We start from the raw sequence: 23,798 nt of genomic DNA, 5'->3' as shown, positions 1-23,798 counted from the left end.
CTCCATATTTTTATTCAATCCCCTCTTGAAGCTGGCTATGCTTGTAGCCGCCACCACCACCTGTGGCAGTGAATTCCACATGTTAATCACCCTTGGGTGAAGAAGTACTTCCTTTTATCCGTTCTAACCTGACTGCTCAGCAATTACATTGAATGCCCACAAGTTCTTGTATTGTGAGAAAGGGAGAAAAGTACTTCTTTCTCTACTTTCTCCATCCCATGCATAATATTGCAAACCTCTATCATGTCACCCCTCAGTCGACGTTTCTCCAAGCTAAAGAGCCCCAAGCGTTTTAACCTTTCTTCATAGGGAAAGTGTTCCAAACCTTTAATTATTCTAGTTGCCCTTTTCTGCACTTTTTCCAATGCTATAATATCATTGCTATCTTGGGTGAGAGATTGGGTGCTACTGAATGACAAGAGACAGTTACTGTTAGAAGGACATGACCTCACCATGGGCTGGCATGCGTACCTGTGGTATCAAAGATTAAAAGGACATTCTTACTTTAAAAATCATTGGTTTAGGAAATCCTTGTACCATACTTAGGCATGGATAAAACCTAGAATTTATCAGAAAATTCCAAGATGGGTATCTCCAGTGGAAGCATTTACACCACCAAATCTTATAAATAAAATCAAACCAGCTCTACAAATATGAAGAATTTCTGGGAAAAGATAATCATCAGAAAACAAGAGAAGAACTACAAGATATTGATATTAGAATGAGTTGGTGGATGAGAACACAAATAGAATCTAGATATGTTAAAGACAAGACAATAGGCTTCAATACAGAACAATATCCATTTGACAAAATTTTGGGGGGGCCTCAAGAAATTATATTCATATCTATTACAGATGAAAATGCAAGACAAGATCGTAAAAGATTGTATGGTCCAGTGGGCTAAGAAAGTGGGTTGCTATATTATGTTAGATGAATGGGAGATGTTATGGAAGCCTAACACTAAATTGACAAGGTCAGTAGCTTTTAAAGAAAACTTGTATAAGATGTTTTACAGGTGGTATGTAACGCCCCAGAAACTTTCTAAAATGTACTCTAATATGTCCAATAAGTGTTGGAAATGTAAAAAACATGTGGGGGCGTTTTATCATATGTGGTGGACCTGCGAGGTGGTGAAAGACTATTGGAAGATGGTGCATGAGCTTTTACAGAAAATTCTGAAGACACAGATTCAATTTAAACCAGAATTATTTTTATTGAACATTTATCCCAATAGCTATACAAAGGAGATGAGACACTTAACAGCTCATTTTACTATAGCAGCTAGAATCCTACTGGCACAGAAATGGAAACTTCAGGAAATCCCCACTAGACCAGATTTGCTGGGGAAAATGTTGGAGTCGGTGGAATCAGACTATTTATCCCACTTGCTCGCTGAGAAATCCAAGGAAGATGCAAGAAAACATTGGGAGAAGCTATATGCGTGGTTAGATACTTAAGACATTTTGGTGTGAACTTTTATTCTTATCTCGTAAGATGTATACCAAATGCAGAAAGGTAATTCAATATAGATAGATAGATAGATAGTCCTAGTGTCAACTTACAATCTGTATAACATTTTACATAGACTATGAAGATACTGTTAAATGAATAATAATACTTCAATGTTATTTTACTTGGTCATGGATAAAACCTAGAATCTATCAGAAAATTCCAAGATGGGTATCTCCACTGGAAGCGTTTACACCACCAAATCTTACAAAATCAAACCAGATCTACAAATATGAAGAATTGCTGGAAAAAAGATAATCATTTACTGTTATTTTACTTTTACAGAGTGGACTATAATTGTATTGCTAATGGTTACTTCACCTTTCTATTTCCACTTTCCCCTTTCCCTTCTACTTCCGGAAAATCAATAAAACTTTAAACCTCAAAACTAAAAAACAACAACTAAACACAAAACAAAACAGAGCCAGAAAAGTGCTGCCTCTTTAAAAGTATTCATGCCAGACAAAAAAATAAAAATAAAAACCCTTAAATAAAATACGTTGCCATTTCTAGCAAGAAACTGGTTGGTTAAAAAAAAATTAAAAAGATGCAGGGAATACATGGATGTAATGGGCACGCTACATTTAAAAAGCCATGCAGGAAAAAAAGTTAGTGACCAGGAAAAATACAGTAAGGATATTAAAGCACACCATTATGAGTCCAGAAGATGGAAAGGAGGAAGAGAGAGTACCTGTGTACCTCCGACAGAGAGGAATCACTTTCATCAGACCTACAATGAACCATGGTGAGATTGTGAGGAAAAAGAATACAGGTATCAGCAGGGTAAAGATTCCACTTAAAAAGAAGTAACAACAGCAGCAGCTTACATAAGGAAGCAAAGACTGAGCAGCCTCCTCATGGTTCAGTAAATTTGGGGTGGGGGGACCATAGTCAAACATTCTGTCCCCCCCACAGACAAAACTATTGCTCATGTCTGCTTCAGAGCCTCTTGTGCCAGCCACTTCCCAAATGAAACACAGAAACATGCTCAAATGGCTGCTGTCTGGACACTTGCTCTTGGGTTAATTTGTATTTGCACTGTGAAAAAGGGGGAAGGGGAGAGGCATCCCTCTAGCATCTGCTTTGGAACCCCAAGTTTTCTAGCCTAACCCAAAATAGTTAACCTCCAAACACTGCAGGTGGTTTTAATGCTTTGCCATTACTTAAAAATCTCATATATATATATATATTATTATCTCATATATATATTAATTAAATGATTAATTATGCATACTGTTAAAAGGATACAGAATCCTTCGTTTGCATAGCAAATCAAATGTACCGAGCAGTCTGAGTTTGATTTGCAGTTGCAGTCACCAAAGTCCCAAAGGATAGCAACATCCTTATATTAAAGTTAACATAACACCACTTTAGAACTATCAATGCATCTTTTAAAAAGCTAACATAAACAGCTACAAGCATAGGCTTAAAGTACTGGGAGGTTCGCGAGCAACTGTTAGGACTTTGTACAGCAACTGCAGATTGCAGGGGGAACTGTTAGAATCAAGACAGCAAAAGAACAACAGAAAGAAGAGCAAATCAGCCTAAAATGCCATGACTTGAAAGCAGAGAGTTAAAGCGCTGTTTGGTAGTATTTGAAGTCTGGCAGTCTTGCAATGAAGATTCTGGATCAACTCAAACTTGTCACCCCTTAATGAAGCTATATTCAGTTTGAGGCTTTCTGTGTAAATGCTGTTGCTCTACCTTAGGGTGTGTTTACATGAATGCACCAAATACCCATAAACTCTCCCCCATCTGCGTATTCATGCTTAAAGTGTATTAACACCAGCATCGTGCTGCTCGATAGCAAAGCAATCCGTGAAGAGTCTGCTCATCTTAAGTAACACAGAAAAAAGATCTTGCTTATAGATCAGAGGAACAGGAGCAGAAGAAATAAAGTGCCAGCAGGGAATAGACCACCTGGAACTATGGGCAATTCTGTGTGTTTCAAAAGCCATTTTGCAGATGGAAGCAACCACAAGAGAAACAACAATTGTGTTTCCTTTTGCTGACATGAGAGGGCCAGAGCATTTATGTCAGTGGATATGCATGAGGCCAGTGTGTGCTTTATGCGTATTCATGCTTTGGAAATCTGGGACTTTCTCCTTTGCAACTTACTTATCCTGCTGAACTGATGTATTTCCCTGAGAAACAGTAAGACGGCTAAAAACATTCAGTTCATTACGGGGCCGGCTTGGTGGGGAACAAGGAGGTGAGAGGCTAGCTTCTGAAGTTCCAGAATCTGAGCTACAAAAAAAAAATGGAGCATTAAAAGCCTCTTCTTTTTTAAAAAAAAACAAAACAAAAACCCTCCAAACTTTAAAACGGCAAAATGAATTGTTAGAAGGTTAAAGTGAACAGAAACATGCCTCAAAACAAACTCGCTGAAGTTTGCTTGCTTAAATCAAGCAATGCAGTTACATGCTTCCCTAAGTAGAATATAATCAATCACTGCCTTTACACAGGAGGAAAATGCTGCTGGCCACAAGATGGCAGCACAAACATATTTTATTACTATTACAAATTGAAGCAAGTCATAGGAAAAGTCAGTGCACCTAAAATGAAGGCAAGTTCCAGAATGGAAACCGTCGAGATTTGATCTTTCAAAAAAAAAAATAACAATAATAAGGCTTGTTTTAAAAATAAGCCATTGCTAATGCTTTCATTGATGTTTTGAGGGTAGCACCCAGGTAATGTATCAACCAACCACCAAAGCAAAACCACATTAAAGATCAACTGGACACTAGTTCAATGCATGAATTAATAAATATATTCAACCAGAATTACTTAAATGATCTTACTGTTTTTGCTCTTTTGACTTTGGTTTGTCAGAAGATTTCTCTAAGGTCTTTCTCTTCGATAATGGCGAAGGTTCTGGGATTTTCTTTTCTGTCAGAGACGACTGTCTCGACCTAAGACAAGAAGATGGTTTCAGAGAGTAGCCATGCTGGCCTTCACTAGAAGAGCCAGATAGTCTCGCGGCATCTGTTTAAACTTCCTCGCTTGTAAAGCCACGTTCGACTTTTACCCTCACCGTATGAACAGCTCCAACACAAACAAGGCAAAGCATGCAGTTTTTATTAGTCTTTTTTTTAAATGCTGGGTGGATCAAACTAGACATTTCCCCAGTACCATGTTTCAAAATCAAGTGATCAGCTCCAAAATTATGACCAAAGATATGATTCCCCAATGTGAGGACAATGAACATTCTTCACCCGATGCGATCACAAATTGCTTGATATCAAGCGTTAGCCTCAAGATTTCAGTGAAGGAATTTGTATATATTCATCTGCAAATTAGAGCTGATACACAAGCACATTGTAACCATCAGTTAGTGTCTGAATGTGTAAGTGGAGTCCACTGGAAAGTATAAATTTAAGGTGGTTGATATCAAAGTTTGTGTTACAAAGACCTGTAAGTCACTGAGTGATAAACGATGTAGGTGTGAGTCAGTCCAGGCATGCAAGGTCTTTCACAGTCCCCAGCAGGGGACTTTGGGGGCATTCCAGGAGGTGATAACATCATGCAGAAGTGACATCATCATGTTGGGTATTGGCGCCTGTACGCCAACTAACGAATTCATGATTTGAACCGCAGGTGCACACCATCCCTTGCTTTTTCACCAAAGCACTTAAAGGATCTCTTTAAATGCTTTGGGGGAGAAGTGGGGGGCCCTGTGTGCACATGCACTCCAAGTCGCACCCTCATATCTTCTCCTTTGCCTCATATGGGCCCTCATATCTTCTTTGCCTTCTTCTTTGCCTCCTTCTTAGGGGAGGGACGGTGGCTCAGTGGTAGAGCATCTGCTTGGGAAGCAGAAGGTCCCAGGTTCAATCCCTGGCATCTCCAAAAAAGGGTCCAGGCAAATAGGTGTGAAAAACCTCAGCTTGAGACCCTGGAGAGCCGCTGCCAGTCAGAGAAGACAATACTGACTTTGATGGACCAAAGGTCTGATTCAGTATAAGGCAGCTTCATATGTTCATATGTTCAAGAGCAGCTTTGGGGAAAGGTGACTGATGCTGAAAAACCGCCAGATGGGAAAGGGTTAAGCAGCTTGCCATTCTCTACCAGCTGTTCAGCTATTCAGCTCTGCAGCTTCCTGTGGCTGCTTCTCATTTTCTAAAAAAAATATTGGCATACATATAGTTATCTACTTAGATCATCCGATACAAAGTACTAGGGACATTTCAAACAGACAACACTAAAAGATCTTAAGACTAGGAGGCACAGTAAATCATAGCCCCATGGCTAGTGTGCCCATTTTACAGATGTTCACATACGATGTTCATGTATTACTTAAAGCACATTTCATTTCCCCCTAGCTGAAGAAAACAGCTTCAGAAAATAAAAGACTATGCTTGCAATGAAGCAAAATAAACTTGAGCCCACGCACACACTTCCAAAATACAGGTATCACCAGTTTGCTTAGTTTACTATTAGGTTTATCAACACTTTAAAAACTGTATACTTAAAAGTTATCTGAATCCTGAATTCCACTCAATTATTTTTAAGACTTAAAGTTCCAAAAACCATATTGCACAAACAGTGCCAAGAGAAGCAGGGTTCTTCAGATTACACTCATTATCACATGCTGTTTTTAAAACCATTCCTTTAGAGCAGGGGTCCTCAACCTACGGCCCGCGGGCCAGATGCGGCCCGCTGAGGACGTTTATGCGGCCCGCCGGGTTATGGCAAAATCAGACCGGAAGTGACATTCGACCTAAACTTGCGTTAGCAACGCACACTTCCGGCACTGGGCTGAGGCGGCGGAGACAGAGTGTGAGGTGATACCGAGGTGAGGTGAGTTCCCAGGCCAGGGTGTGTGGTGTGGGGAAGGGAGAGAGATGCAGAAGACGGAGAACTGACGGCCCGCGGCCTTGTACAGTAACGGCAGTCCGGCCCTCCAACAGTCTGAGGGACAGTGAACTGGCCCCCTATTTAAAAAGGTTGAGGACCCCTGCTTTAGAGAGTACTGACAAAATCAGTAAAGTCAAGACTGTCCATTAACCATGCCCGCCAGGTTTAGTTTCTCTACCACATGGTTTCTCTACCACTATGGTTTATTTTCTCTACCACAACAACATGCATAAAATACTGAACAGTATTAGAATTTATTCTGCACCACTGCAAAAAAAAATACTTGTATTGCAAATGAAATCTAAGAAACTGTATATTTTAATAATAATAATAATAATAATAAACTTTTATTTATACCCCGCCCTCCCCGCCTAGGCAGGCTCAGGGCGGCTAACGGGACATGTGCTAAATTTGCATTTTGCAGTGCTAAATTTGCATTAGATTGAATTTGCAACAGTTTGGATACACTTGCCAAGTACACTGCGCACATGGGGGGGGGCGGGTTAAGTGCAACAAAAGTACAGTGCGATGGTGGATGGCTAAACACCAGTGGTAAGGTCAATGCATGACATGGGAATACTGTGAAAATCTAAGTAGAACACTAAATGTTAGAAATAGCCCATTTATATTAGGAAATGTAATTCCATCAAAAGTCATGCCTTTTGAGAAACACAATGTAACTCACTGGGTAAGCATGCTGTTTTCCTGAACTACTATCTACACCCGAACTGAAAGCAAAAGTGACACCCTTGGAGCCTCCAAAACCCCACAAATTCATGAAAGATGTTTTTACTCGGAGGCATCTTGCATAAATCCCCTACTTACAAAACACGTCAGATACTACGGTCAGCTATTAATTTTGACATCATTATTAAAACATTTTAATCTAGTCCATTTTTCATGGATATAAGCAGGGCTTTTCTTGTAGAAAAAGCCCAGCGGGAACTCATTTGCATATTAGGCCACACACCCTGACGGCACCATTGCTTTGCACAGGTCTTTTCTGTAGAAAAAGCTCAGCATAAGTTCATTTGCATATTAGGCCACACCTCCTGACGCCAAGCCAGCCGGAACTGCATCCCTGTGCGTCCCTGCTAAAAAAAAAAAGAAAAAGCCCTGGATATACAGGGCTTCTTCTATTCAGCTTTACACAGAACATGCATTGTTAGGAAGCCACAGAGAAGTTAGCACATTGTGCCAAACTTACATGCTGCCAATCTTAGAAGGTAAGCTTGATGGAGAAGGAGCAACCTCTCTATCCTTAGACTCTCTCATATCAGTGCTCAATGCACCTTCCTGAGCTTCTGCCATGGATGCAAGTGAGCCAGCCAAAGCCATGTCCCCTGTGCTGGTAACAGAGGTTAAATCACTGCTGTCAGCATAAAGCAATTCCATCTGGGTTGTAGTTCTACGTCGTGCCTGAAGAAAGTGAAGAAAGAAAGGGAGGGAATACTTTTGCATGCAACTGAACGCCATTTATTCAACCAGGGAGAAGGAATATCTGGAATTATTTCTCCGTCTGAACAGCACACTGAAACACTCTCCTATTTCCATAAATACAAAGCATGCTTTTCAGGCCCACAGAGCAAGGAATTGTATTATTTAGCCTGACAAAGGGAGAAATCTTAAGCAGGTCTACACAGACTAAATCCCGTTTTATTCAACAGGGCTTACATCCAGGAATCTCAGGACTGCATCTGTTGCAGATATAGATGTGACAGTTAATTCTGAAGCTCAGTTTAAGAAGAAGAAGACTGCAGATTTATACCCTGCCCTTCGCTCTGAATCAAAGACTCAGAGCGGCTTACAATCTCATGTATCTTCTCCCCCCACAACAGACACCCTATGAGGTGGGTGGGGCTGAGAGGGCTCTCCCAGCAGCTGCCCTTTCAAGGACAATCTCTATGGGAGCTATGGCTGACCCAAGGCCATTGCAGCAGCTGCAAGTGGAGGAGTGGGGAATCAAACCCGGTTCTTCCAGATAAGAGTCCGCACACTTCACCACTACACCAAACTGGCTCTCTTCAAGTAAGCAATTAACATTCCCTGCTTAGCAGACCTGCACTGCTCAACTGCCAACCGCTGAGTCCAATTCTGCCTCCTTGTAGCTTCATGGATGACATCTAGTGAGATACTTCTAACCTTTCCCAGAGATCCTAACTATAAAACAGGCTTATTAACGTCAATTAAAGACATTCCAGAGCACTACCACAAAACTGAGTAAAAAGAGGGCAGGGGGAAATGGACTGAATGATGACAATTCATCACAGAAATAATACCAGGCTTAAACAAGCAGGAGCCCACAAAAATTGTGGGGGAATGAAGGAAAATCCCATCTTTCCCCCAGCACTCACCAGCCGGCCTGCCAATGGCAGCAATGCTTCTCCTTGACTGACTGCAGCACCACCAATCACTCACCTCAATGGCACCTCCCTCACCCTCTTCCTTTTCACTCACTGGTTCACAGCATCAGTGGCAGAAGGGGTAGAAATGGCTTCCACTCCTCTCCCTCACCTGCCCTTTCTGGCTTGAGGTGGCAGCAGAGCAGAAAAGGATTCTGCCTGTCCTCTCACTGCCCCCTCCTTCACTCACCTGGCTCAGGTGTAACCTCATTTCCCTAAAATGCCATTTAATTTTTAACATTTGGGGAGGGACGGTGGCTCAGTGGTAGAGCATCTGCTTGGGAAGCAGAAGGTCCCAGGTTCAATCCCTGGCATCTCCAAAAAAGGGTCCAGGCAAATAGGTGTGAAAAACCTCCGCTTGAGACCCTGGAGAGCCGCTGCCAGTCTGAGAAGACAATACTGACTTTAGGGAGGGACTGTGGCTCAGTGGTAGAGCATCTGCTTGGGAAGCAGAAGGTCCCAGGTTCAATCCCTGGCATCTCCAAAAAAGGGTCCAGGCAAATAGGTGTGAAAAACCTCAGCTTGAGACCCTGGAGAGCTGCTGCCAGTCTGAGTAGACAATACTGACTTTAGGGAGGGACAGTGGCTCAGTGGTAGAGCATCTGCTTGGGAAGCAGAAGGTCCCAGGTTCAATCCCTGGCATCTCCAAAAAAGGGTCCAGGCAAATAGGTGTGAAAAACCTCAGCTTGAGACCCTGGAGAGCTGCTGCCAGTCTGAGAAGACGATACTGACTTTGATGGACCAAGGGTCTGATTCAGTATAAGGCAGCTTCATATATTCATATATTCATAACATTTATTTTTGGGATTTTTCTGCAAACTCCGAGGGTACCCCCCCCCCGGTCTCCAGAAAAATGTATTATGTATGTACCTGCCCCATTCTCTGGATTTTTCTATCTGATTAAGGACCAAGTTCAGAATTAGGAATATGGTGTTTAGACTTTTTCAACTGAAAACTGATGAAAACTATTACGCTGTACCTTATTTTTAGGCTTAACGTCTCCACAAAGCTTCATGAGGTCAGAAGACAAAGAACTGAAAACAAAAAAATGGACAAGTGAGGCCATGGTTTACTCACACAAAGACATGCAGCTGTCTCCAAACCAAGGTTTTTGAACTGTCAAAGGGTGACAGGAGAGTTCATGGTGCAAGTCATTGTTTGGTTCTACAGTCATGTGTGTGACTGGCACCAGTAAACTTTAGCAACAGCAACCAGCCCCTTTCAAAGGGGAAGGGATCGAGCACAAAGCTAAACTGGCCTGGGAACTCTGCAAAAAGAGCTCTTCTCACTCTCCCACAGATAACTGGAAGATTCAGCTGAAGCCAGGCATCCCAGCCCGTGTAAGGTCATTCTAAACACCCAAGTAGTTAACAGGTAAATGGTTGAGCCAAAATACCTCTGACTAGGGAAATGGAAAACTTTGTGGGGATTACTAACCTTGTCTTCCCTTTACCCACTCTGAGACTCATTTATACCATCATTTGAGAAGAGCTATTTCAGAAGCAGTAAAGGATTACAATTTACCACTGAGTTCTCACCTTCCTTCGGCCCCAGGGCTGTTCAATGGAGCATCTTCATCTGTACTGTCTTCCACATTCTCTGGAAAATTTGCAATCATTACATTGTTAGCCAGTTTCAAGTACAAGGCACCTTGCCTGCCTGAATAGTGCTATGTTTAATTCATTTTGAATTAAAGGGAATCCACAGGTTCCTATTTCTCACAATGTCTCTCTGATACCGTGGTCACAAATTTAACTTTCTTTGCCTATACTTGAAAATCTCTATCTGAAGTTTTCTTCATTGTGTGAATTGATCGTGTACAAAGCAGAATATATGACTAGGACAGCAAGGTCGTAGTAGGAGTCCTGTCCAACATATTCCTGAGCTGTCATTATATACCCTCCCTTGTGCTTTTATTATTGCTCAGAATACTCAATGAAGCGAAACATGTTCATTAACTCTTAAGTTCACTTGATGGAAGTGATCAACATTTCTGTCGAGGGAAAAAAAAACCCTGCACTTTATCAGCAAACAACCATTTATGTCTTATAAAACAATGACTTTGCCATGCAACAGCTGCTCTAACAGCTAGAGCATCTACAAAGAAACAGACTGGAAGAGACACGACACAAAGGAACTGCAGCTTATAACATGAAATGCCAGTCACGACTGTGTACATCCTCTCATACGAGAGGAAAGCTAGCATCCTGGCCAATCACTATCGCAGTACTCCACAAATATGATTGCATGCAAGGACATGGCAGGTGGAGGAGCCTGTAATAAATGTACCGTCAAGTCACAGAAAATGAAATACTTAATACACACAGAAGACTAGAGGAGAAAAATGGTCCCATTTCACAACCAATCTCCCAATGCAGAAATAAAACCCAGCATTCACATGTTCACTAATCATACAACAGAAAGATATTATTTGTACAGAACCCTGTAAGATTGTTCAAAATTGCACAGATATTTCTTCTTGCAGTAAAACTAGCCATGGCTAAAAGTGTACTAAGCTGTTTGTAAACCTGGGACAGCTCTTAAACATAAATTATACACAAGTGGTTCCTGAATCTTCTGTAATTCCTAAAATAGGGAACATGTATACACAGTATGTCACAGAAGTGAGTACACCCCCTCACATTTTGTAAATATTTAAGTATATCTTTTCATGTGACAACACTGAAGAAATGACACTTGGCTACAATGTAAAGTAGTGAGTCTACAGCTTGTATAACAGTGTAAATGTGCTGTCCCCTCAAAATTACGCAACACACGGCCATTAACGTCTAAACTGCTGGCAACAAAAGTGAGTACACCCCTAAGTGAGCAGGGCTCAAACCGGCTACACTCAGAAGACAGGTGGCAGCCCTTGCTTCCACATAAAGTGGAAGGAGTGAACCTTTCATCTCATCCTCACATTCACAGATTCCTTTGGGGAGCTTCCCTAATCCCGCCTCCTCAGAAGCACAGATTCCATACATGGCGTCTTAACCCGGTTCTGACGGCCCTGACCAGACCACCCTTCGAGCCTCTAGGGACGGTTCCTCTAAAGTGGCTTTGGATTAAGGTCATTTTCCTAGTAGCAGTGACTTCTGCAAGACGGATATCAGAACTCGGTTCGCTGTCAGTTAAGAGGAAACTCTGCATGTTTCGTAAGGAAAAGGTGGTGCTCAACACAGATCCCACCTTCCAGCCGAAGATCTCTTCTAAGTTCCATAGGGCACAAGAGCTTTTCCTTCCATCATTCTGTCTGAATCCAAAACATCCCAAGGAACGGATATGGCATACACTAGACGTTCGTCGGGCACTAAAATTTTACATTTCCAGAACGGAGTCCTTTCGCAAGACGGATGCTATGTTCATCAACATTACCAATCCAAACTTCGGGCTCCGCATGTCAAAGTCAGCTATCAGCTACGCCATCAGACAGTGTATAGCAGAGGCGTATAAAGCGCTGCACCTTCAGGTGCCGCAGGGGATTACGGCCCATTCAGTTCATAGTGCAGCAACTAATGCAGCCTTTGACAAGAGTGCTTCCGTTGAAGAGGTTTGCAAGGCGGCCACCTGGTCCTCCATATTTACCTTCGTACGCCACTATAAAGCGAACCTCTACGCTTCAGCAGATGCCACCTTCGGGAGACGAGTACTACAACTCGTTGTTCCTGAATAGGGTGATCCCACCCTGTCTGTCTTACTGCTCTGGGAGAACCCAAGATGTCCTCCGCCTCTAAGAGAGAATGACCCTTGGCACTTACAGCGAGGGGTCCTTCTCCTTAGAGGAAAGGAGGACATCTTGCCCTCCCCTCTATCACCCTATTCTCCTATTGTCTGACTTGATTCTTTTCTCTTACTGCAACTGAATATGTGTACAGGTATTTAGAGTTTGGCTCCTTATTTCTTTTCTCTTAGCCTGGCTTAAAGTCAGAGGTTATGCCCACTCTTCTGGGTCCGTTTATAGTTATTATGTTGACAGTGGTTCTTAAGGTTGTACTAGAGTTTACTGCTTCTCGGAGTCACCCGAACTGAGCAAAGGGTGTCCCCACATCACAGGAAGAGGAGGAGTTTTTTTGAAGTCTTGCCTCCCTGATTGGATGGTGGGAAACACCCAAGATGTCCTCCTTTCCTCTAAGGAAAAGGACCCCTCACGGTAAGTGCCAAGGGTCGTTCTCTGCCCGATGTTGTTTAACATTTATATGCGCCCCCTTGCCCAGATTGTCCGGAGATATGGGCTGGGTTGTCATCAGTATGCGGATGACACCCAGCTCCATCCATCCATCCATCCATCCATCCATCTGATTTATATCCCGCACTCCCCACCAAGGCGGGCTCAGGGCGGCTTACAACATAAAATTCAAAACAATAAGGTTAATAAATATTAAAATACATTGAATAATTTACAGCAGTTAAAACAAGAAAACAATCTAACACTGCGGTGCTATTCTACAACCTACCTTCGCAGGTTTTAGGTACCAGTCAGTTATATGCCAACCAGAAGAGGACTGTCTTACGGGCCTTGCGGAGCTGCCCAAGGTTCCGCAAGGCCCTCACCTCTTCCGGTAGCTGGTTCCACCTGCAGGAGGCTGTAACTGAAAAGGCCCTATCCCTGGTTGACTTCAGACAGGCCTCCTTCGGCCCGGGGATTACTAGCAGATTTTGGGAACCAGTTCTAAGCACTCTCTGGGGAACATGTGGGGAGAGACGGTCCCTAAGGTAGGTAGGTCCTAGGCCATATAGGGCTTTAAAGGTGATAACCAGCTTTAAAGGTGATAATCTATTGATGGGAGGCCAGTCCAGCTGCGCCCTGGAAGATCTGGACCTGGCATTGCAAGCCGTAGTGAAATGGCTCAGGCAGAGTTGACTGAAATTGAATCCAGCAAAGACAGAGGTCCTGTGCCTAAGTCGTGGTGTCCTGGGTAGTGTCAGAACTGGAAGAACTTCAAGCGAGGCCCAAGACTTTGTTGTAAAAGTATAGGCGTTTATTGAGAACTACAGTGCTGAAGGTACAGGATAACACTGCTAACGAAGCTAGTATTGGTTACATTTTATGTGGTTGTAGCAGCAACAATAAAACAATCTTTCACACGGTCAGAGACAGCTATCTGTTTCTCAGGGTTTGTTATCAGCGCGGGAGGATGGAGCCCTGCTGAGCTGTCCTGGCTGGCTGGCTTCAAAGGCCACCTGCAGATGTTGTCCAGAGGCTATCTGCCACCCTCCAGTGATCACAGGCTGCTTGGAATGCAGGCTATTTTGGTTAGTGGCCTGGCATAGAGTACGCTGGGTTAGTATCTGGTTACAACATGGAGTCAGTTAGGCTAACAGCATACAAGAAAGTTACAAGTTCTGACAGGTAGAGAGATCCCTTTGCTAGCCTTTGATGGGATGCCACTGGTGCCAACGTAAAGGGTCAAGAGCCTAGGGGTGCTCCTGGAGTCATCACTGACGATGGAGGCCCAGGTAGCAGCCACTGCCAAATCTGCATTTTATCATCTTAGGTGGATAAGGCAGTTGGTTCCGTACCTGGAGTGTAGCAACTTGGCAACAGTGATCCATGAGACGGTCACCCTGAGAATAGACTACTGTAACGCCCTCTACATGGGGCTGCCCTTGACTCAACTTTGGAGGCTACAACTGGTGCAAAACGCAACAGCCAGGTTGTTATTGGAGCCACCTGTACGGGAGCACATTCAACCTGCACTGAAAACATTACACTGGTTGCCTGTAGCCCAGATTCGTTTCAAGGTGCTGGACATAACCTTTAAAGCCCTATATGGACCTGTCTACCTTTGAGACCGCCTCTCCCCATATGTGCCCCAGAGAGCACTATGTTTGAGGCCCCAAAATTTTAAGATCCCTGGACTGAAAGAAGTTCAATTGTCTACCACTTGAGTCAGAGCATTTTCGACAATAGCCCCTGCTCTGTAGAATGCCCTCTCAGAAAACATCAGGGCCCTGTGGGATCTGCCACTGTTCTGCTGGGCATGAAAGACTGAACTATTTAAATTTGCCTTCAACGGTTAAGGGGAGGTAGCTAATGCCCCACAGCACTGACAGTCTCATTGGACAAATACAGGTAATCAGACGTGCATCCTGGATTTTGTGGTTGCAAAACGTATGAAATTGTTTTTATTGTATATTCTGTTTTTTAATATTCGATGTGGTTTTTAACTGTCGCTAGCTGCCCTGAGCCCATTAGGGGAGGGCGGGATATAAATTTGATTAAATAATTAAACAAACAAACATGAAACATATAATTCAGACCTGCATCCCAAAGACAGACATCATTCTTTTTATAAAAAGAATTTCAGTGCTCCTCATCTCAATCTGTGAGCTAACAAAAGCATGCTTATAAATAGCAGCTCACCTGACCAGTAACAGACTCACAAACTGCCTTGAAGTCATCACTGGGCAGAGAAGCTTTAAAGTGTTTTTTTTTTTTTTCCCCCTTTTAGGTTATCAATGTCTAATGTCGGAAAATATAGTCACTTCTGTGGATTTATTCTGCAAAGGGGTATTCGGCATGCCATTAATAGAATTACACCCATTCATGGGCAGTCCTAACAGCCCAGACTGCGGATGGGAAACCAACAAGGAAAACTAGGGCTTCTATGCAAGGAAGGCATAGGCAAACCACTTCTGCTCATCGCCGGCCTTGAAAATCAACTGTAGTGGACCCTTCATGGGATCACCGTGATTCCAATGCAACTTGACAGCACACTGAACCTTTACAGGCCTGCCTTCTCTGCAGGTGTTTCTTTTTATTACCAACAGATAACATACTGAAGGAAATCAATAAACAGAAAGCAACGGCTTGTGCTCTTCCTTGAATGGCACTGGATTCAGTGAAAGCATGCATACAGTAAGAGACAGAGCTCTGTACATATGTTAATTCCATGCTGCTGGATTTAGATGTAACGGGAACAGAGGTGTCTTTAGGCAGAGCTTTAACATTATTTGGTGTTCAGTTCTCACATTTAAAGATTCCTGAATGCCAACAGCATCATTTTTGTCCCCGTTCTATCATCCCAGAGCACGCTGCATTGTGCATACTTATTTCCATCTTCTACTACTACTGTTAGGCAGACAAAGTCTCTAAAACAGGGGTGATAAACTGATTTGTTATGAGGGCCGGATCTCACATAAATGTGACTTTGTCGGGCCAGGCTGTGTTGGGCCGGGCCACGTGCGTAACTATTTAAGATTAGGTACCAGAGATATAAACCTTTTTAAAGAACACAGACAAACATGACCAAAGATTTTCTTTAAAAACCCTTTAAATAAAGCATGCTTAAAACATTAGCACTCGTTGGTCTTAAAGGTGCTTTCTTTGTATTTCTCCCCTGGGATTCAGGGAACTGGGCAAAGGAAGCTCTGGCTCTCTCCCTCCCACCCCAGGGGATCAGGAGGGGGAAGAGCCTCAGCCAATGGAGAAAATTGAGATTTTGCTCTGTAGCGCCTTTGCAATTGAGCAAACCTTGCAAAGCAAACGGAGATGCAGAAGGAAGCAAGAGAGAGGGAGAAGGAAGCAGACAAGAGCCATTCTAGGCCCCCTGCTCTAAAATGTAAACAGTTTCATTCCCTTTAATATCGTCTTAGCTAGCTGGGCCGGGACAGCAAGAATGTCTTGGCTATGTATTTAATTGTTCTTCTGGTATTTTTTTTTAAAAAATAAGTCAGTTAGTCCTAAATCTGCTAAATAAAAAAAAACAATTGTCCCAAATCAGATTATTGTAATGTATTGTAATTGTTTTTATTTGGTTGTAACCCCACCCTGAGCCCTTTCATGGGGGAGGGCAGGATAGAAATGCAATAAAATAAATAAACTTAGAACATGCTATATCTTGACAGCTGATGTCCCTTCACTTTATTCCTACCACTCTCACACAGACTACAACCTTGCACCTGAACTCCCTTTATCAATGCCCACCAGGAGTTTTCTTTGGCACTGCCCTGCCTAGGATTAGAAACTCTTCCATACTTATGTCAACACATCCAGTACTCATAAGTGTTCATATTGGCCTAAGCTTGCTTCCCCTTTACCCATACCATTTCCTGCTTTTATCTCAGCCATTGTTATAAGTTTCCTGAATCCTACTACTACACTATGCACAAAAATATCTTCAGTATTGTTCCTCACTTCCCAGTCCCCCATAGCAACCAGGTTTTACCTGAGGAGAGATTAGAAGCAAACTTTGAGCTAATGTGTTTTCTTCTCTGAGCGCCAGTTTGGTGTAGTGGTTAAGTGTGCGGACTCTTATCTGGGAGAACCGGGTTTGATTCCCCACTCCTCCACTTGCACCTGCTAGCATGGCCTTGGGTCAGCCATAGCTCTGGCAGAGGTTGTCCTTGAAAGGGCAGCTGCTGTGAGAGCTCTCTCAGCCCCACCCACCTCACAGGCTGTCTGCTGTGGGGGAGGAAGGGAAAGGAGATTGTGAGCCGCTCTGAGACTCTTTGGAGTGGAGGGCGGGATATAAATCCAATATCTTCATCTACCTCACAGGGTGTCTGTTGTGGGGGAGGAAGGGAAAGAAGATTGTGAGCCGCTCTGAGACTCTTCCGAGTGGAGGGCGGGATATAAATCCAATATCTTCATCCACCTCACAGGGTGTCTGTTGTGGGGGAGGAAGGGAAAGGAGATTGTGAGCCGCTCTGAGACTCTTCGGAGTGGAGGGCGGGATATAAATCCAATATCATCATCTTCTTCTTCTTCTCTGTTCCTACTGCTATGGTAGAAAGTGATGACTAAACTCCCATCTGAAGAGGGGTTCTGCCAACCACCTCAGTTTAAGAGGCAGAAACTCTTTCAGACCAGAATTTTCAAACGGGGCCAAAATCCTCACAGAGAATTGAATGACAAATTTGTACCTGTCGGACAGTCATGTTAAGGTTCTGAGGGTATAAGCTTCCATGAGTTAAAGCTTACTTTGTAAAATGAAACAAGGTAAGCTTTGCCTCATGAAAGCTTATACCTTGGAAAATTTCCTTATTCTTGAAGGTATTACTGGATGTTAGATGTAACATCCATACACAAGGTCAAACATTATCTATGTTAGAATTCACTGCTTATCAGGAAACAAAACTAAAACATAAAAGTCCTGTACAAGGTCTGCGCACGCACAACAGAGTAGTCACTGAAATCCAGTTTTAAAGCTTGAAAGCCAACTTCTTTCCTAAGAAAAAGTTTAGCAAAGTTGACCGTCAGATTTCTCGCCTTCTAGCTGAAACTCTGTATTGATCTTCTCCAAAGAAAAAACATTGGAAAGCCGAAGAGAAGCGTTTCCAGTATTCAAACATAAACATATATTCTACTCATTAGCAATTTGACAAGCACCGCTGATGAATAATAGGCACTTACCTATGCAGCACGCAACTTATCAACTATAGCATACATCAGTTAAATGAATGACACAGCCTGATTAGATGAATTCCTATGAAGCATTTAGCTGTACAAGAAGCTGTTATCTGTGCACCGCTAAAATGAACTGACGATTAAGTGTCGCATTCTGTATGAAAAAACTGTTATGTTTGTTACAGCTACAGTAATTAAAGGTGAGAGAAAGCAAACGTATCAGTGCCTCAATGAAGGAGCATTCATACTACATTTGCAACTGGGTGCATTCATGTCTATCTCAAATGTTAACAAGGATTCTGTATAAAAAGTGGGATCCCTCAAAGAAAAAAGGACTCCATAAGCATGTAACAATGAGTACGTTTCCTTTAACAGGACGTGCAAATGGCATACACACTCACATGTTATGATGCGCAAGTTAGTGTGTACACATATCATTAGTATCTCATGCAGCGTCATGGTACACAGAAGAGCTATATATATACTTACCCAGTGGTACACTATCTAGGTCTGTGTAAAACAACAGCAAGGAGGAAACAAAAAGCAACACTCCAATCAAAACCGATCCAATTTGTAGAATAAGAAAAAGAGAGTCCTGCACTCTATTACAAAACAGATTAAAAAGCTAGCAGAATAGATGCCACAGCACATGCATGAAACACAAATGAGATTCATATGCTGAGCATTTTAGCTTGAAGTACTCCAATTTGTAAAGATCTTCATTTTTAATGAGGTTATACATGAGCACTAAATTCAGGTTATAAAATGGACGATGTTGTGTCCTGCATTTCACTGCTTTAGAACCTGATATCTGCAAAAAAAGCTTTCCATGAACAAATGTTAAGTTTCACTATACAAAAGTACAGCATCTATTCATAATACTTCATTTGAAAGATACTTAATTTGACATGCAACATACACAACCTCAATATGCAGAATAGTTCCTATTTCATACAATACCTGAATTACCTTGCAAAGCGTGGCCCAACAAGGCATCCAATTCAGGATTCAGTTCTGCCTTCTCTTTCAACATGTGAAACAGTAACTGGTTTTGGGTAGCGCTTGTGATCTCTGTTTGCTTAAGGCGTCCTTCAAGAACTTTGATCTGGGCTTCCTTTTGGGCTGCCTGGAGACCCTATGAAAGACACAGATTTACAGATGCAGTTTACATAAAACATTTCGATAGTCTACGGCTGCCATCCTAAACTAGTGACTGCTGGATTTCACTGGAATGTGACCGATGTTCTATATAGCGCTAAGATACAAAATGGTCGCCTGTGGCATCGGCCCTCGTATACTCACGATGCAAAAAACCAAGTATGCCTCAACGTCTAGAAAAAGACAGAACACTTTAAAATTCTATCTAGTCTTCGCATTCAGGCAATATCATTTTCAGCTGATTCAAAACTTTGCTTTTTTTGTTTTAGTTCTTCTTCAGAAATGTTTAAACAAGCCAGCAAAGTCTGTACAAACTTTTGTTTTCTTCCTGTATAATATTCTATTCTTATTCAGTCTTGAAAGCATTAGCCAGCTGGGCTGGGAGACAGAATCCAGGAGAGAGCTGCCAGGAAGGTGAGTGGCTATTTGTCTTTCTTTAATTCCTCATTTCAGGGGATCATTTTGAGAAGACAGAGTGTGAGGCTGAGTGGGTGTTCGCAGCCTTCTGGAGAATGATGTTTTTGTCTCAGTCTGTTGTTCGTTGAGCAGGGTCTGGGGCTAACGGCAACCTCCACCCTCTGCTGTTGCTGCTGGGAAACGGGCTGTGAGCCTCTGAATTGTAAGGCTCCTCCTAGGCAGAGGCACAAGCTGAAGGGTGAGGGTCAAAGGGCTCTTAGCCTGGAGACCCTGCATCACTCGAAATACCTTTAAACCACTTACCAGTTATGAAGGTAGAAAGCCAGCAAGGGAGCAGGGGGCTAACCAGTGTTTTCCAGAGTGTGCCACATGTACTATTATCTACCCACTTGGTGGAAATTGTGTGTGTTTGCTCGCTGCATGGAATTCATGTCTCTCAGGGAGCAGGTATGTGAGGCTAGGGCTGCCAACCTGGAAAGGCTGAGGCAGAGAGAGAGGTTTGGGGAAGAGACCCTCAGGGACTTACCAGAGCAGTCCCACTCATGTGCTGATGGCTGTTCTCAAGTTGTGGAGAATGAGTGCCTTGAGGTCAAAGGGTGTCATGTCAGTCTAAGAGGAGGGATGTGATTCCTCAGAAGGGACCCCTTCCTTGGGTAACAAACTGATATTCTCTCATACTGTGGATACTCCTGGAGAACTGGGAGGAGGTGGGCTTCTGGTAGTGAGTGATTTAATCATTAGAAATATAGAGAGTGGAGGAGAGACGGTGGCTCAGTGGTAGAGCATCTGCTTGGGAAGCAGAAGGTCCCAGGTTCAATCCCCGGCATCTCCAACTAAAAAGGGTCCAGGCAAATAGGCATGAAAAACCTCAGCTTGAGACCCTGGAGAGCCGCTGCCAGTCTGAGAAGACAATACTGACTTTGATGGACCGAGGGTCTGATTCAGTATAAGGCAGCTTCATATGTTCATCTAGTCAGAGTGGGGTCTATGACAGGCATTTTGACTGCATGGTGACTTGCCTGCCTGGTGCAAAGGTGCTGACATCATGTGCTGTCTAGATAGGTTGGTAGTGCTGAAGGGGAATAAGCAATTATGGTGCACTTTGTCACCAACAAAATTGGAAAATGTAGTCATGTGGTCCTGGAGGAAAAATTTAAGCTACTGGGCAAAGAGGTAAAGGCCAGGAGCTTAAAAATAGCATTCTCAGAACTGCTGCCACTTCCACATACAGGATCAGCTAGATAGGTGCAGATGAGGGGTCTGTACAGATGAGAAAATGGCACAGAGAGGAAGCGTTTAGATTTGTTAGGCACCGGGGAACTTTCTGGGACAAACCAAACCTGTACAAAAGAGACAGTCTTCACGTGAACTGAAAGGAAACCAGGCTGCTGGTGGCTAATCAAAAAGGTATCAGAACAGGTCACAACATGTGGTGAGAGATGTAGAGGTTATTGTACCAAGTGGGAACAATGGCCACAGCTCTATTAAGTTCAGCATTCAGGCCAATGGAAAGTAACCCCCGAAGTCCAAAACTGTCACACTTTATTTCAAAAGTGGAAATTTTACAAAAATGAGGAGAATGGTAAAAAGGAAGCTGAAGGGGAAACACAAGAGGGTCAGATCCCTAGAGGACGCTGGGAAGCTATTTAAAACTACACTAATTGAAGCCCAAATAGAATGCATTCCATAGGTGAGGAAAGGCCCTGCCAAGTATAAAAGAAGGCCTGAATGGTTAGCGAAGCAAGTCAAGGAAGCTATAAGAACATAAGAGAAGCCATGCTGGATCAGGTCAATGGCTCATCCAGTCCAACACTCTGTATCACAGTAGCCAATACACACACACACACTGTGGCTAATAGCCACTGATGGACCTCTGCTCCATATTTTTATCCAATCCCCTCTTGAAGCTGGCTATGCTTGTAGCCGCCACCACCTCCTGTGGCAGTGAATTCCACATGTTAATCACCCTTTGGGTGAAGAAGTACTTCCTTTTATCTGTTTTAACCTGACTGCTCAGCAATTTCATTGAATGCCCATGAGTTCTTGTATTGTGAGAAAGGGAGAAAAGGACTTCTTTTTCTACTTTCTCCATCCCACGCATAATCTTGTAAACCTCTATCATGTCACCCCGCAGTCAACGTTTTTCCAAGCTAAAGAGCCCCAAGCGTTTTAACCTTTCTTCATAGGGAAAGTGTTCCAAACCTTTAATCATTCTAGTTGCCCTTTTCTGCACTTTTTCCAATGCTATAATATCCTTTTTGAGGTGCGGTGACCAGAATTGCACACAGTACTCCAAATGAGACTTCACCATCGATTTATACAGGGGCATTATGATACTGGCTGATTTGTTTTCAGTTCCCTTCCTAATAATTCCCAGCATGGTGTTGGCCTTTTTTATTGCAATCGCATACTGTCTTGACATTTTCAGTGAGTTATCTACCATGACCCCTAGATCTCTCTCTTGGTCAGTCTCTGCCAGTTCACAACCTCTGTAAAAGTATAGAGGCTTTTTTTTTTTTAAAGTGGAAGGACTGCCCCAATGAACTGAACAGAAGTTAACAACAGACTCTGACAAAAGAAATGCAAGTTAATAATTAGGCACACAAGAAAGGATTTTGAGAATTGGGTTGCTAAAAGCATTAACAATAAACATTTTATATATATATGGAGTAGGAAACCAGCGAGAGAAACAATGGGTTCTTTGGATGTCAAAGGAATCAAGGGGTTGCTAAAGATGGGGAGATGGTAGAGAACCTTTTGTGCTCACTGTGGAAAGTGTGGGGCAAGAATCTCTGTCACAGCCCTTGTTTTCAAGAAGAGAATCTGAAGAACTAAGTCAAATTGAAGAGATGAATTTCTAGACCTACAGGGGAAATTAAAAACTGGTCAGTCTCCAGGAACTGATGGCATACACCCAAATGTTTCTAAGGAACTCAGATGTGAGATAGTTGGACTACTAACCTGCATTTGTAACCTATCACTGGAGAGCAGCAAATGTGTCGCCAATTTTTAAAAAGGGACCCAGAGGGGAAATTACAGGGCAGTGAGCCTAATTTATGTCCCAGGCGAATTAGTAGAAACTGTAATCAAAGACAGAATGGTTAGGCACATGGAGGAAAAAAGCCTGCTAAAGGAAAATCAGTATGGCTTCTGCAAAGGGAAGTCCTGCCTCACCAACCTTTGGGAGTTCCTTGAGAAAGTGAACAAGCAAGTAGTTAATGGTAGACATTATATAACTAGACTTTCAAAAGGCTTTTGACAAGATACTTCTCCAAAGACTCTTGAGTAAACTTAGCAATCATGGGATAAGGGTTGGTCTTATGGATTAAAAATTGGTTAAATAACAGGAGGCAAAGAGTCGGAATCGATGGACAGTTCTCACAGTGGAGGGAAGTAAGCACTGGGGTTGCACAAGGATCGGTGTTTGGGGCAGTACTATTTAATTATTCATAGAATATCTGGAACTGGAGGTGGGTAGTGCTGTGGCCAAGTTTGCAGATGACACAAAATTATTCAAGATGGTAAAAAACAAGGCTGGTTATGAAGAGCCTCAACAGGCCCTCCACCAACTGGGTTGGTGGGAGACAGCGTGGTAAATTAAGTTCAATGTCGGTTAAGTGTAAAGTAATGCACATTGGGACAAAAAAAAGGCAAACTCTTAGGTTAGGGATTATTAGGAAGGTGACTGAGAATAAAATGACCAATATTGTAATGCCTGGTTGGCACTGTGTGAGACATGATGCTAGACTAGGTGGACCATTGGTCTCATCCAGAAGGACTCTTATGTTCTTAGCAGTAAGTACAGAAAATACCTATTAGTCACTTTCCAAGTAACGCATTTGGTCCTCTCTAGGGGTGGACACAAACTGGGAAAATACAGTTTGGCTTGGTTTGTGGAGTATCAAGTTTGCAAATCATGAACCATCATGAACTTTTAGCTGCCAAACAAACCAGTGAGGTTCATGAGGTTTGTGATGTGGTAGAATACTGCCTCTGGCATGCTAGACACACCAAACTTGCAGGGGATCTCCACCTGATTGTCCTCTACCTACCCTCTAAATTTGGTAAGTATTGAATCTACAGGGTCTGAGTTACAGCCTCCCAAA

The 23,798-nt window shown here is 42.8% G+C and overlaps 1 protein-coding gene across 16 annotated transcripts in view; it reads right to left on the bottom strand.

Moving 5' to 3' along the window:
* KIF21A (kinesin family member 21A) overlaps nucleotides 1-23,798 on the bottom strand; it is a 188,248-nt gene that overhangs the window by 35,102 nt on the left and 129,348 nt on the right. For 2 of the 16 annotated variants that reach the window (XM_060244745.1, XM_060244750.1), the window contains 8 exons: nucleotides 19,078-19,252; nucleotides 18,607-18,627; nucleotides 10,307-10,367; nucleotides 9,748-9,802; nucleotides 7,574-7,785; nucleotides 4,311-4,421; nucleotides 3,628-3,756; nucleotides 2,201-2,239 (listed from right to left, as the gene is read on the bottom strand). In XM_060244745.1, the coding sequence (XP_060100728.1) occupies nucleotides 2,201-2,239; nucleotides 3,628-3,756; nucleotides 4,311-4,421; nucleotides 7,574-7,785; nucleotides 9,748-9,802; nucleotides 10,307-10,367; nucleotides 18,607-18,627; nucleotides 19,078-19,252 (803 nt within the window). The remainder of the gene's footprint in view (nucleotides 1-2,200; nucleotides 2,240-3,627; nucleotides 3,757-4,310; nucleotides 4,422-7,573; nucleotides 7,786-9,747; nucleotides 9,803-10,306; nucleotides 10,368-18,606; nucleotides 18,628-19,077; nucleotides 19,253-23,798) is intronic. The other 14 variants (XM_060244747.1, XM_060244752.1, XM_060244753.1 and 11 more) reach the window with 9 other exon arrangements.

This window comes from Heteronotia binoei, chromosome 8 (assembly GCF_032191835.1).
Source record: "Heteronotia binoei isolate CCM8104 ecotype False Entrance Well chromosome 8, APGP_CSIRO_Hbin_v1, whole genome shotgun sequence".
Classification (NCBI taxonomy): domain Eukaryota; kingdom Metazoa; phylum Chordata; class Lepidosauria; order Squamata; family Gekkonidae; genus Heteronotia; species Heteronotia binoei.
Note: the sequence above shows the minus strand (reverse complement) of the source record. Positions and strands in the feature narration are given on the sequence as shown.